A 13,117-nucleotide genomic window follows, 5' to 3' on the forward strand; every position below is an offset into this window, starting at 1 on the left:
CAACATATGAATACTTCCGCTGTTCGGGTTTACTAGCTTGGATTTGCCCAGCGGTGCCGCGGTGCATGCCGGGCTGGAAGCGGACAGCTGTCTTCAGTTTGTGGAGGACCGACGTCAGTGTTTGTGCTGGTCTGGGGAAGATGGCGGAGGCTGCGGCTGTTCCACCGCATCGGTTTTTCTGTCACTGTTGTAAGGGAGAAGTGAACCCCAAACTCCCGGTAAGGCAGATATATTTCTTTCTTTATGTATCATACTCTCTTGTATGACATGCGCCGTTGACAAGTGAGCCTTTCTCCGAAATACCGTTTGTTTCGCTTGCTTGCTACAGCTAAACCCTAGCTAGCCAGTTAGCAGTTAGCGGCGTTTGTTGTTGTTAACTCTCTAAATAAACTCGTGACACTCGCAAATGTCTTCGTCAAAAATCAGACATCAATAGCTAATATGTACAGGTTGTGTTAGGCTTGCATGTATAGGTCAGTTTTGTCAAAGCACAGTGCTTGAAGCCTTGCTTTGACAGCTTGGGGATATTGTGTTTTGCACAAAACAACACAAACAGCTGAGAGAAGAAGGTCTGTGTTGTTACCTTGTCATTTGATTTTGTAGACAGTATTAACATTAGTTGTTTGATATTAGGCTATTTTAATTTTCAGTTTTGGTTTCTGATAAAACATACTCTTGATAGGACGAGTTGGGGATTTTTCGGGAACGTAAACATCTGGCTTTTAGTTTCAGTTTTAAAGTAAGAGTAATATAAAGTTATTGTACAGTATACACGCTGGCATGACCCACATCTTGCCCGACTTTTACTAACCTCAGCATGTATTAAACATATAATTTCTACATCCTAGACAGTTGTGAGAGATTCCTATTTACACTCAGTTGCCAGTTTATTAGGTACACCTAACTAAACATAATCCAGTCTATCACAACAGCCCAGTAGTAAATCCTAGGTTTATAAACTGTTTTAGAGAGGTGTTAATTCAACTTATTGTTCATTTTGGAAGCTGTTTATAGAGCTGTTGACTTATATTGCATTAAACTGACTAGACCTGAAATGATTAGTTGATTAATTGATTAGTCGATCAACAGAAAATTAATTGCTAACAATTTGGATAACCAATTAATTGTGTCATTAATTTAGTAAAGTAATTATTAAACGTAAATGCCACATTTTCTCTAGTTCCAGCATCTCAAATGTGAAGATTAGCTGGTTTCATAGTCTTTTATGATAGTAAACTAAATAGCTTTTTGTCGGTTGGACAAAAGAAGCTATTGTAAAACGTAAACTTGTATTTTAGTGAATTGTGATGGGCAATTCTTTAATTATTTTATTGAGCAAATTATTTATCCATTAAATGATAAAATTATTGGTAGATTAACTGTAAATGAAAATAAGTGCAATACTGAGAGGTTTTATATTTAGTCTAGCTTGATTGATATAAATGAGGTGGACACATCATACCTAATAAACTGGCAACTGAGTGTAAATTGCATAGTCTAAGTGGCTAGCAGTCATTCTGTCTGTAAATCAGTCCACCAGATTATCTTGTTGTCAGCTGAATATTTATTTTTATGGGATGGTTGAGGGTAATTCCAGTCTGGCCTGTCACTGACTCTAAACTGGCCTGCTTGTCTCAGGCACACTCAATCCTGTGGCATGTCTTCACTGAGCCAACTGACTGCAACACCCGGGTTTATCACCCCACACTTCTACAGTATATCCTAAGGACCATCTCTCAGTCATGTATCCATTTATACAACAGATGTGATAACCTTTCTATGAGCAAATGACACACAACTCAATTTGTAAACCAAGCTAATAGAGGGTGTTAAATTGTCATGTGTTGTATTAGGGTCTCAAAAGCATTCAGTGAGCTCCAAATAGAATAGAAATATATATAATATAAATATATGATTTTGACCTACTTTTTCCACTAGCATATGTTATAAAACAAGCATATCAGTCTAATCTCTCGTAGACCAGTCTGTATATTAAGTGACCCCACTTCAATCCCATTCCCATGGTTGAGAAACCCTGGCTTGCACTGAGTGGACAACATATGATCCAGCTGTACAAACTGGCAGTAGTGTCTTCCTCATTCTGTTGTGGTGGTTTCTAAAACACTACACACTTTAGGTGTGGTTGGCAGACCAGCTCTACCTCCTGGGCTACATTGCAACACTAGCCGCCATTCAAATCTGACTGATATTAAGACAAACTAACAAAGTGTTGTTTTGTTGACCAAACCAGTCAGCATAATGTCTTTACAATGTTTTTATGATTCCCTTCAATGGCTGGGTGATAGACTATAGAAGAGTATATCCCAGATATCAATATATCACAATATGGCAAATTCAGTACATTGATGTTACTTTAAAAGAATAAAATGTTCAATGCAATTAACTGTGTTAATTCCTTATCCATTACATTAGACAAAACTTTTCACGTGTGTATAACAAATACCTCAACTATGCATGTTGTTGTGCTTTTCATTGCTATTTTTTTTTTTATTATTAATGTGGATAACAAAATGATAATACAATTAGATCATTACACCACAATATTATAGACGATTAGTTTATCAATCCACAGTCGCTCAACAGAAAATTACAAAATTAAATTAAATTAAACTACGCTGATAATCAATTATTCATTTGTTGTTTTTAAAGAAGAAATGCCATCCTCTTTTTCCCTCCAGCTTCTCCAGTGTAAGAATTTTCTGCTTTTCTCTACTTTATATCTTTGTCACCTGAATATATGACTGAGACAAGACATTTGAATACGTCTAGGAAATTATAATGAGCATCATTCCTAACCTGTGTGACTCAGTCTTTGTCGTGACTCTTTCCAGGAGTACATCTGTCCAAGGTGTGATTCAGGGTTCATAGAGGAAGTAACAGAAGACTCCAGGTAAGACACACATATTATTCTAGGTATCTATCTCGCATCTCCAAACAACATGAGATGTTATGGTGTTTTAGCTTCAGTCTGGAACAAAAACGGGTACATGGGCTGTTAGACATTTTCTCGTGCTTATTTACATGTTGTACTAGAGAGGCTTTGTAGGATAGTTGCCATGCTGTTTCGTCCAAGGCTAGCACTGAACCTGAACACATGTATAGGATTCAGTGGATGTTGCTGATAATGTGTCTTTTGTCCCCTTGTGCGCCATTTCCCTCAGTCTCCTAGAGGGAGGTGCTAACGGGATAGATGACCCAGCCTCACAGTTTGCAGAGGTACAATCTGATTTAAGGGATTTTGGGGAGAAAAGAGTGGGAAAGATGCAAAGAGGATTGATTGCAATCGTTTTATGTGTTTTGACTAACTTTGTCTTCTTCTTTCCCTGCCTTCTTCTCCACTGTCCTTCATTTTCCTATTGCATGTTGGCTTCCTCTCTTTTCCCATTGTGCTGCCACTTTCTTATCCTAAATCCCACTTCCTGTCTGAAAATCCCTCTTTCTGTAAACCCGTTCCATGTCTCCTCTCCTGTCCAAACCCAACATCCCTGTAGCTATGGCACCTGTTGTTACTGGAGCGGCCATTTACAACAGACGGTGACACACCTGACTCAGAACCTCGGCTCCCGGGAGGGCGCTTGGGGGCGCTCAGTGATCTGGGGGGGTTGGGAGGTGGACCAATCGGGGGGTCAGTTCCAGCAGGCCTAGGGGGACCTATGGGGGGTCTACTAGGAGCTGGGGATCACTGGGGACCAGGACGTCCCCCTCGCCTGCACAGCCAGAGGAGATACCGATCCAGAGGCAGCAGTAGGCCAGACCGCTCGCCTGCTGTTGAAGGGTGAGTAACAGACTAGTTCAGCTTTCTTCTGTCATCTGTCTTCCTTACTGTCCTCTTGGCTCTCTTCTCCACTTTGCATACTCCCACTTATCGTAATGACTGTGCTATTTATGCTCTTACAATCCTGTAAGAGCATGTAACTGTTCTTATTTTTGGTGATGGCATTAACTGTCATGTATTTTTCTGTCTGTGTCTCAGGATTGTACAACAGTTTCTTGCCGGGCTCTTTGCCAACTCTGGAGTCCCTGGCTCACCTCCCCTCTCATGGTAAGATGCCAGCACAGTAGTGTCACAGTGGTAGTGCTGGCGTCACAGTGTTAGTGCTATTTCTTTATCAACTTGTGGCATCTTGTCTCTCTCAGGACGGGGATGCTGCACTCTAACCCAGGAGATTACGCCTGGGGACAGGGAGGGTTAGACGCTGTGATAACACAGGTAAACCAAACTTAATAGAACTTCACTCCAACTTCATGTCCCCGTCACCTTTTAATTTCTCTGCAGTTTACAAATGTGTTTGTGTGGCTAGTTACTAGGTCAGTTGGAGAACACAGGACCTCCTCCAGCAGAGAAAGAGAAGATCTCTTCTCTCCCAACTGTCAATATCTCTCAGGAACAAGCAGGTCAGTAATTCCTTGTTTTTCCATTTGTCTCACATAATCTCATCATGTTTCTCTTGTGTCCCTGAAGTACAAATTGCAATATTGCTCACAGGCATGGCTGGAGCTGTCCGCCTGATCCTCTGTATGCAATTACTGTATTTAGACAGTTAGCTACTACACCACACCTTGGGTTGAACCAGCTGGTTGTGTATTTTATTACTAAGTTTGTGTACCTTAGTACCTGCTGGCTAGTAATGATTTAAATCATTTGGGTTGCACCATTTAAACCTGCCTTACCTATTAAAGCTGTTAGTGCTATATGCTGTCCAGTCATAAAGAAATTAGCAATGTCAAGACAGAAGTCACTGTTGCATAACTTCCAAAAAATAATACATTCAAGGGACCGAGCAAGAAACTCATCTGCTAATCCTCAGGGACATGTCCTCATATGATAGAATATGTAGAAAGTATATGTCTCCTCCTTAAAAATGTGCTAAATGTGCCTGTCTTCATGTAAACAAATACTGTGCAGCACTTAGATACAGCAGGAAAATGCACGTGTGTGTTTACATGCTGTTGCTGCCTGCCAAGAGAAGCGTCTGTTTGGGACGAAATGCCCATTAACCTTGAGAATATCAACAATTTGTTCCATAACAACTTTAAGATGACGTCTTTTTGCTCAATGGTCTTTCACCTCCCCTGCTTTTCTTCCAAGCCCTCTTGTGGATCTGTTCTTCTTGACTTCCTCTTCTGTTTTTGCTGCCTTATTTTACCACTCAGCTGTAACTGTGTGGTTAGATATGCAGTCCGGCTTTTGCAGAGCTGTTGATAGCTGACATATTTCAGACCTTCAGGTGTCAGGCCAAGATCTTTCTGTTTCATTCTTTTTAGTAATTAGTAAAAACCATACTTACCATACCATTAAATTGTTGTACTACCCTGCTAAGGAACTTTATGATGCAAACATAGTTTTGGTACTTATGATCTGATGCATGTCCCTCACCACATGTAGCAAGTCATTACCAAGTGACTGATTAACACTAGAAACCACAAGGGAACTAATAACACCTATCATTTCTCCTGTAGACTGCTGTATGGAATGTCCGGTGTGCAAAGAGGACTTCGCAGTGGGAGAGCCTGTCAGACAGCTACCCTGCAACCACTTCTTTCATTCAGACTGTATAGTACCATGGCTGGAAATGGTGAGTCTCCACAAAAAAGGTAGAACTTTGTAGAATAAACTCATGAAATTGTTTAGTGACATGTTAATACTGTATATGAAATATTCACAGCACTCATGAGGGTATTAACATGGGCTTTGGCTACCTGGTAAACATCAGGGCAAATTTAAAGGATAATTGTTATCGTCAACAAATCAATACTTAGTCCAACATCCCCTGTCTGTGTACATAAATCTTTAATAACGCCTAGCAAATATATAATTTCGTTTAAAAAAAAAAAAAACATAATTTCCTGAAACGCTGTAGCTTTTAGCAAACATTACTAAAACAGGAGTAAATAGTGCATTTGTTGGGGACTATTTTCTGTTCTTCATTTGGTGAGCGAGTGAATATTTACAGCACCAGGACTATATATGTGGGGTTGACTCAAAATAAACATTTTCTTTGTTTATTTTAATGAAGGAACATGTCGCCCAGTGTAACGGTGTGGCTCACTGATTAGTTCCTAATAGTTTTTGGACAACAATGAAGGTTACTGGCACAGAGGAGTAAGCTGCATCAGGCTTTGGCTACACAGGAAATACTTGTTAAAGGAATATCTAATAGATAAAAGCTGTGTTTGTGTTCAGATTAAGTTAAGACTGCCCAAAGCTAATATTATCTATATTCTGTTCTGTGGCCACACAGCATGACACATGTCCAGTGTGTAGGAAGAGTTTGAATGGAGAAGACAGCAGCAGCCAGCCCCCATCAGAGTCCCCCTCCCTCTCCATGGACCCCCGCACACAGGAGAGATGGTCCTTCTGAGACACCCACCTGTCTCATCCCTCGGTTCTCCTCGCCTACATCCAACAACACACCGAGAAGACAAAACGCTTCTCACTTTCCTCTGTTCATCTCTGTTGCAGTCATAATCATCTCGGTCTGATATTTTTTTTGTATTTTCATTTTCTATTTTAATGCCTTTCTCCTCAACCATGTATACAGATACCCGTACAGTCTTAACAGTGACATGAGATCTGCTAGATCTCTTTTTTTTTTTCTTTCTTTTTTTTTGCCTAATAACAAACCAGCCTAGATTGAAGATGATCAAGCCCATGTCTTCTCCACTTCCATCCCTCAAGAAAACTCCTTTTCCATCTTTCTTGAAATGCACTGCTGCAATACACTATTGTGGGGAAATGCCAGACTTTATATCATACACCATGCCCTCTTAACTCATCAGAGAATTAGCTAAATCCTGCTGCTGAGCCCTGTACAGCACATGGGAATACTGTGGGGGTTATTGTCACCCTTCACGGCATTTACAGGGTCTGGACCTGATGACATCAACACCTGTAGTCCTGCAATAAATGTTATGTTTATGAAGAGAATAATGATTCATTTCGTTGAGATTGCGGCTGGAAGATGTTGATTGAACTCTGGGTCGTTTAACGGCCACAAGCAGAAGCTGTGACGCTGAAGAATGAAAGCAAGCGATTCCTTACTCCACTTGGGACTCTTCTGCATCTGGAAAAAAATTAAATGTTGTACCAGTAAGGGAATGAAATGAAAAATCCACGGACCTTGGCCCATCATCTAATGCTTTAGATTCAAACATACTTCTCCTGGTGTATATATTGTAAACAGATGGCATCCCTCTGTCATTTTATTCCTCTGTTTATGACTCTTTTGTTTCACTTTTATTTTTTTGATGTAAATAATTTTAGTCCAACAACTTATGGTTTGCAAAGGAAAAAAAAAAACATTGAGAATGGAGACACAAATGTGAAATACCTGGTTATCAAACTGTATATTATATATATGAAAAAAATGTCTATGATGTATTAATAAATTGACAAAAAAACTGTCTTAGTTTAGTTGCCATTGTTCACAACCCGATTAGCACAGGTGTCGTTTTATATCCTCTCTGCACCCAAAGATACTTAAAACGTTAGACTTGACATGGGATGTTTTAAAACAATACGCGCTTTTATTTAAAATTAAACAGCAACAAAAGGCATTTACAAATTCTGTACATTATTTATATGATTTCTTGAGAGATGTGATGTGATGTGCAGGGGACACTTCAAGCATCCTATTAGCTGGAAATCAAGGCACCAATTACACTTTAGCAAAGGTCATTCTGGTAAACTGATGCATTCATTACTTTCCTGATAGAAAAAGCATTTTAGGATTTTGAATGAAAATCGAGTTGAGGTTATTCTTGTTTGCTGAGGTTAATTGGAGTGACCACTAAAATCGCTAAAGCTGTGCAGAAAAGCACGGCAGATAAAACAAAATAATCTTGCACCAGCTAATTAGAAAATGTGCGTGTGAGTGATTTGATACTGACAAAGTACTCAAAGTAAAAACTGCTTTGGTAATGCGAAGGTTTACCTTTAATGGCAATTTGTAATGTGGTTCAGGTGAAACAAATGTATGTAAACTTGTATTAATGATCAGTGTGTGTTCCAAGCAAGTGTGAGCAATGAATGCGCCGGAGCAGTGGAGGGGATGTAGCCCACAGAGGGATCCCAGACTTCAAACTGGATCACTGATGATGACCTTCAAAACACAAAAAGTAAAAAGCATTTTCAGTAAAAATTAATTTCCTGTTTGCACATAAAAAGCACATTTCACGTACTTGTTGAGTATGATGAGCACAACTGAGCCATCTGGTCTGATGAAGGCAGAGTATTCCAGGTCTGTTTTTTGACTGGCGGACACGCCCACTCTCTGAGACCCCTCCCACAGGAACTTACTGTGTAAAAAAAGGTGCTCTCATTAGACTGGAAATTAGAAGTGGATAAGTGCCTTTCAGTGTCGTGTGAGACCCAGTTTGCTACCTGAAGTGGGCCATGCTATAGAAGGTTGGCTGTTTGTAGAAGACATCACGCTTTGCATCCACTATAACAGGGCTGTCCACAAAGTTTTTAACCCAGTTTGGGCCACCAGTCTGATCCAACGCCAGGTTCCAGTCAGTCCAACCCACCACATAATGATTTAAGTCCTGCCATGGAGAAAACACACACAATTTAGTATCCAGTCTGCTTTGTAACTTTGTAGTCAGAGGTGTTGTTTTGTTTAAATGAATCTATTGGACTGGTGCCTGGTGTTTTGTTTAAATGTCACAAGGACAGAACATCCACATAAACAGTCTAGAGTCTGAATGCGCCTATGCAAAATGGATAGAATGGAGGGAGTCCAATTTCCTTTCAGAGAGAAAGAGAGAGAGAAGAAAGAAGAAACAAAACACCAGTTCCAGCTTGCTCTGATGGCCTGCAGGCAGGTTTGTGAGGAGTGTGTGCAGCAGAGTGCAACTTGTAAACCTGCACTGCAGCATCAAGGGAGGCGATCTGCCTTTCAGGAACAAATCCCCACATCTGTTACAGTGGATCTGACTGAACAAGTACAAGCTAAGATGATCTTACCTCTATGATGTCACGTGCGTACTGTTCAGCCCTGTCCCAGCTACCCAGCTTCACTCCTCTGTCTAGTGGGCTCCAGCCAGTGCAGGCCTCTGTGCCAAACAGGTAATAATCTGGGTAGAGATGATGGGTGGCTCCCAGGCTTATCTTTGCTGGGACAAAGCTGTCCATGTACCAGTGAACTGCCACACCATGGATGTACCTACCTGCGTGAACATCATTTAGGACCTGGAGGGACAAGGGGAAAGACTTGAGGCAGAGGGTATCTGCAGATACTGAAGTCTTAAAAAGCATTGAATTTAGTTTCTTCTTCTTCAAAAAGGCTTTAGGCAAAGTCTTAAATATTTAATAATATTTAGTAATATAGTATAGATAATATATAGATAGTTAAAATTGTATCTGGTTACTGTAAAACAGGTTTTACATTGGATTTAATGTATCACATTTTTTTTTTAAATGTTAAATTTAACTTGGTGAAACCTGCAGATATCAGCTTTTAGACAGAGCCTTGTTTAATCTTGTCCTTGACTCTTGTGGCATGGCTTAGGAGCCTTTTTATTAAAAACAGAAACCTATCTCAGTTAATACACAAGACAAACACCTTCTTCAGGGTTGATTCCTATCTGACACATTGGTAGTTTTAGACTCTTTCCTCCAGAGAGTAAAGACGTGAGACTGGAAGATGTAAAAAGTGCTTTATTCTTGCAGCTGCTTCACTACTCTACAGTGAATAGTAGCCAACTACCCTTATTTTAGCTTTCCTCCACCATCTAAACACTGTCTTTCTTATCTTACATCTTCTTTATCATGTTGATCTAAACTTTTTTTATTATTATTGTAATGCTTACACTGATTTATGTTGATATTCCTGATTTCTTGCCTGCAACACCAGTGTAGCCTCAGGTATAACAAAGTTTACCATGACTTTCCCAACTATCTCTCTGTCCTTGGACTCACCACTTTAGCCCAGTGAGGCAGCAGCAGGCGGTTGTCATCCAGTATGAGGATGTGTGTGTGTGGGTGTGATGAAGCGTGCAGGGCAGGGCCCAGGTCCAGAGCCACCCAGTCCCTCTGCTCCTCGGGTGTGAAGCCCAGAGCCTGGAAACTGAAGTGAGACAAAGATGCTTCTCAGTCTGTTGTGAAATGATGATGATGATAGTAAATTCTATGTGATATAATGTGAGGAGAGACCTGTAGTTAGTAATCCGTCCTGCAGAGGGCTCATTCCCTGTGGTCAATGCCCAGAAGGTCAAGTTATATTTAGCATATTCCTCAAGGAACCTGAGAGGAAAGAAAAAGGCGACCACCAGAATAAGTTTCCCTTGTATCAAGCATTACCAACATGTGACATCACGTTACAGTAAAGCTCCACATGTCACCTGATATAGTACTGAGCCCAGGTTTTATGCTCTTTGCCCCCAGGCTGGCCCTTCAGGGAGCCCTTTCCTACGAGTGCACCATTAGTTTTCATCCAGGCGGGGGCACTCCAGGCACTGGCCAGCAGAGACAGGGGTCGAGGAGACAAGGCCTGGGCACGCTGCAGGAGAGGGATCTGAGAAGAAGAGGAAGAGGAGGAGGAGGAGGAGGAGAGATTAAAGGGCTGGATTGGTGGACATGTGCATGTGTTATAGTAGGAGAAGAGAGAGACCTTCATGTTGATGTCCTCAGGGGCCAGAGTGAAATTGGCCAGGTTGTAGTCTCCAGGTGTGTCAGCGTATGTGTACAGACGGGTGGAGAAATCACAGCTGGCCATGGGCACACGCACCACGCTGTAGCCGATACCTGCCAGAGACACAGCATCAGTAACAACAAAGGCCTTTTTGCTATGAGTACATAACGATTCATAAAAACAGATGGGTTTTTAATACTATCATGTTATATTTTAAAGCATTTCTGTGGTCCAAATGTAATATAACATACATATGTAATATACCAAATTAGGTAACACTTTACTTAAACCTGCCCCTATTTAGCATTTATAAGCAGTATGCAAACAATTAATAAATGGTTTATATAGTTTATGAATGTGTTTCTCAACAACTGTAACTCCTCTGGGCATTCATAAGTGGATAAAACAGATAAGGCATGAAAATATCATAGAACAGAGTTGTAATAACATGAACTACATCTTCAGAGGAGAAGTTAATAATCATTGCCAAATATTGTACATTAACCAACACTTAAAATGTCAATTTATCTGCTTACAACTGCTTAAAAGCCATTTATTAAATGTTTATATGGACGTTACAGTAGCAACAGTAACAAATGTTCTGAGTGAAGCTGGACAATGTGGATGCTGCTGCTGATGATTCTGTTGATGTGGGAGACAAACTAACCTGCACTCAGAGACACCTCTCAAAGAACGTGTGAAATGTATTTTTCATTATGTTGGAGCAGGACAACTGTTGCTATGTGAAAAACACTGTTTTTACATGAAAAATAGACATATAAGAATAATGCAGTGCATCTCATTCCTGGATACTCCTGGAATTGTATGGTCACATTATGCTTTTTTGATCTGTTACCCTACTATTGCACAGAAAGTGGGAATTTCCTTTTGATAGTTGCTACACAGGTGGCCACTTGTAGTGTACCTTCAGGGGAGAAGTACTGTCGCAGCAGCTGGTCCTGTGCACCAGCAGAGAGAGACAGGATGTTAATGGCTGCTGCATCGGTCATAGCTCCACCAAATCCCCTGATCTTCTGGTACTTCTGGTACGGAACGATAGTCAACCTGAGGCCTGAAAGAGAGACACAAACTTAAGAGAAGCTCTGCACCTGCTCCGACACCACAGACACCCCAGTAAAGGCCCACACTGCTCGCTCACCTGCCCCGGTGCTGTTCACCTGGACCTGACCCTGTCCTGGCTCTAGTCTGCTGCCAGCCATGCTGGTCAGGTAAAAGGAGTACTGGCCCAGCTGAGGCAAGGTGACTGACCCGACACTGTCACAGTAGGTTGAATTACACTCACACACCACAGAGTCGTGGCCAAAGTTTCTGGCAACACATTCATTTCTTCCTGGAAGGAGAAGAAGTCATAGAAACATGATTTATATTTTTCTGTGTGAAGTTGAATGATTATCTTTACATGCAAGCCACAGGAGAGGATACAAGCATTGGAACACACGCAACTGAAAGCAGGTGGTTTGTGGTGTGTTACCTGTAGAGAGAGTCACTTCTGCTGTGAGGAAAACAAAGGCCAGAAGTACAGATGATGGCAACGACAACGTCATTTTATCTAGAAACAAAGAATATCCACAGGAGGCTAAGGGGTTGCGAGTTTCAGTTTCAGTTTTCGTTAAAACACTTTTTAAATCAGCGCCAGGCTTCAATCTGTGAAATACAAGATAACAACGACCCAGCTGACATTTAGCTGACACACGCACATTTTATTGTCATGTAAGTCAGAGCACTTTACAGAAGACTGTCTCACCTCAGAGGACGCTGGTAGAAACTCTGACATGTCCTGCGGGTGTCTTAAAATATTTACACTCGACTGTCACCTTAACTTTGCCCAATCTGCCATACCAGCCACTTTGTTTTGGCGATCAAGGATGAGTTTTGTCATGTGACATTTTTTAAATGGTCACGTGAACAACCATGCAATAATCACAACCGCAGCCAGGTGGTGCTGCACCATAAACAATTAGTATGTCCAGCCTGGATGTTTGACCTTTGACCGGCTGTTTGACTGCTCTGATCTCATTCAAGGTGAGTTTTATCATGTTTTTTTTTTAGCCCTTAACACAATTGAACAGCGTTGATAAACACAGCTTTGGAATATATTTGGTCAATTATTTATTTATACAAATTGTTATAGCTTTGTCAAACTAAAACATAGCACCTCCCAAATATGGGTTGAAGACAAGATTGTCCCACTTCTACATCCATTTTCCTCCCAGTTTCCCATCTAAACTGCACATGAAGATGTTGTCATAACTGAGTGACCTATAATACTATTCCATTCATAAAGAGTGCTTTTCAGATTCCTATAGTGATTAATGTGACTGGATCTTTTTCCAAGGCTGACATCTGAATACTATTAAATGTGAACTACTTGCAATTAAAGATTGCATGTTGCATTTAAGAAAAAAAAGACAAAAACATATTTACAGTGGATATTAACTTTT

General features: G+C 40.7%; 2 protein-coding genes across 2 annotated transcripts; one reads left to right on the plus strand and one right to left on the minus strand.

The window, feature by feature from the left end:
- The first annotated feature begins 65 nt into the window (after window positions 1-65).
- rnf115a (ring finger protein 115a) lies at window positions 66-7,565 on the plus strand. The gene is made up of 9 exons (XM_070912419.1): window positions 66-218; window positions 2,853-2,911; window positions 3,183-3,237; window positions 3,513-3,796; window positions 3,995-4,063; window positions 4,159-4,231; window positions 4,323-4,416; window positions 5,482-5,597; window positions 6,264-7,565. Exons 1-9 carry the CDS (start codon window positions 66-68, stop codon window positions 6,381-6,383), a joined length of 1,023 nt encoding a protein of 340 aa, XP_070768520.1. The 3' UTR covers window positions 6,384-7,565.
- Window positions 7,548-12,507, minus strand: gba1 (glucosylceramidase beta 1). Its single transcript, XM_070912417.1, has 12 exons — window positions 12,421-12,507; window positions 12,148-12,225; window positions 11,815-12,006; window positions 11,581-11,727; window positions 10,635-10,768; window positions 10,366-10,538; window positions 10,178-10,267; window positions 9,944-10,091; window positions 8,990-9,214; window positions 8,405-8,568; window positions 8,203-8,319; window positions 7,548-8,123 (listed from the first exon to the last, which is right to left on the minus strand). Exons 2-12 carry the CDS (start codon window positions 12,218-12,220, stop codon window positions 8,018-8,020), a joined length of 1,569 nt encoding a protein of 522 aa, XP_070768518.1. The 5' UTR covers window positions 12,221-12,225; window positions 12,421-12,507; the 3' UTR covers window positions 7,548-8,017.
- Window positions 12,508-13,117: the final 610 nt, after the last annotated feature.

This window comes from Enoplosus armatus, chromosome 9 (assembly GCF_043641665.1).
Source record: "Enoplosus armatus isolate fEnoArm2 chromosome 9, fEnoArm2.hap1, whole genome shotgun sequence".
NCBI classification, from domain to species: Eukaryota; Metazoa; Chordata; class Actinopteri; order Centrarchiformes; family Enoplosidae; genus Enoplosus; species Enoplosus armatus.

Coding starts and splice junctions, on each gene's coding strand:
- rnf115a (XM_070912419.1), top strand. CDS start 66: ATGCCGGGCTGGAAGCGGACAGCTGTCTTCAGTTTGTGGAGGACCGAC. Junction 4,232..4,322: donor TAGACGCTGTGATAACACAG/GTAAACCAAACT, acceptor TTGTGTGGCTAG/TTACTAGGTCAGTTGGAGAA. Junction 4,417..5,481: donor TATCTCTCAGGAACAAGCAG/GTCAGTAATTCC, acceptor TTTCTCCTGTAG/ACTGCTGTATGGAATGTCCG.
- gba1 (XM_070912417.1), bottom strand. CDS start 12,220: ATGACGTTGTCGTTGCCATCATCTGTACTTCTGGCCTTTGTTTTCCTC. Junction 8,320..8,404: donor TATAGCATGGCCCACTTCAG/GTAGCAAACTGG, acceptor TTTTTTACACAG/TAAGTTCCTGTGGGAGGGGT. Junction 8,124..8,202: donor GTGCTCATCATACTCAACAA/GTACGTGAAATG, acceptor TGTGTTTTGAAG/GTCATCATCAGTGATCCAGT.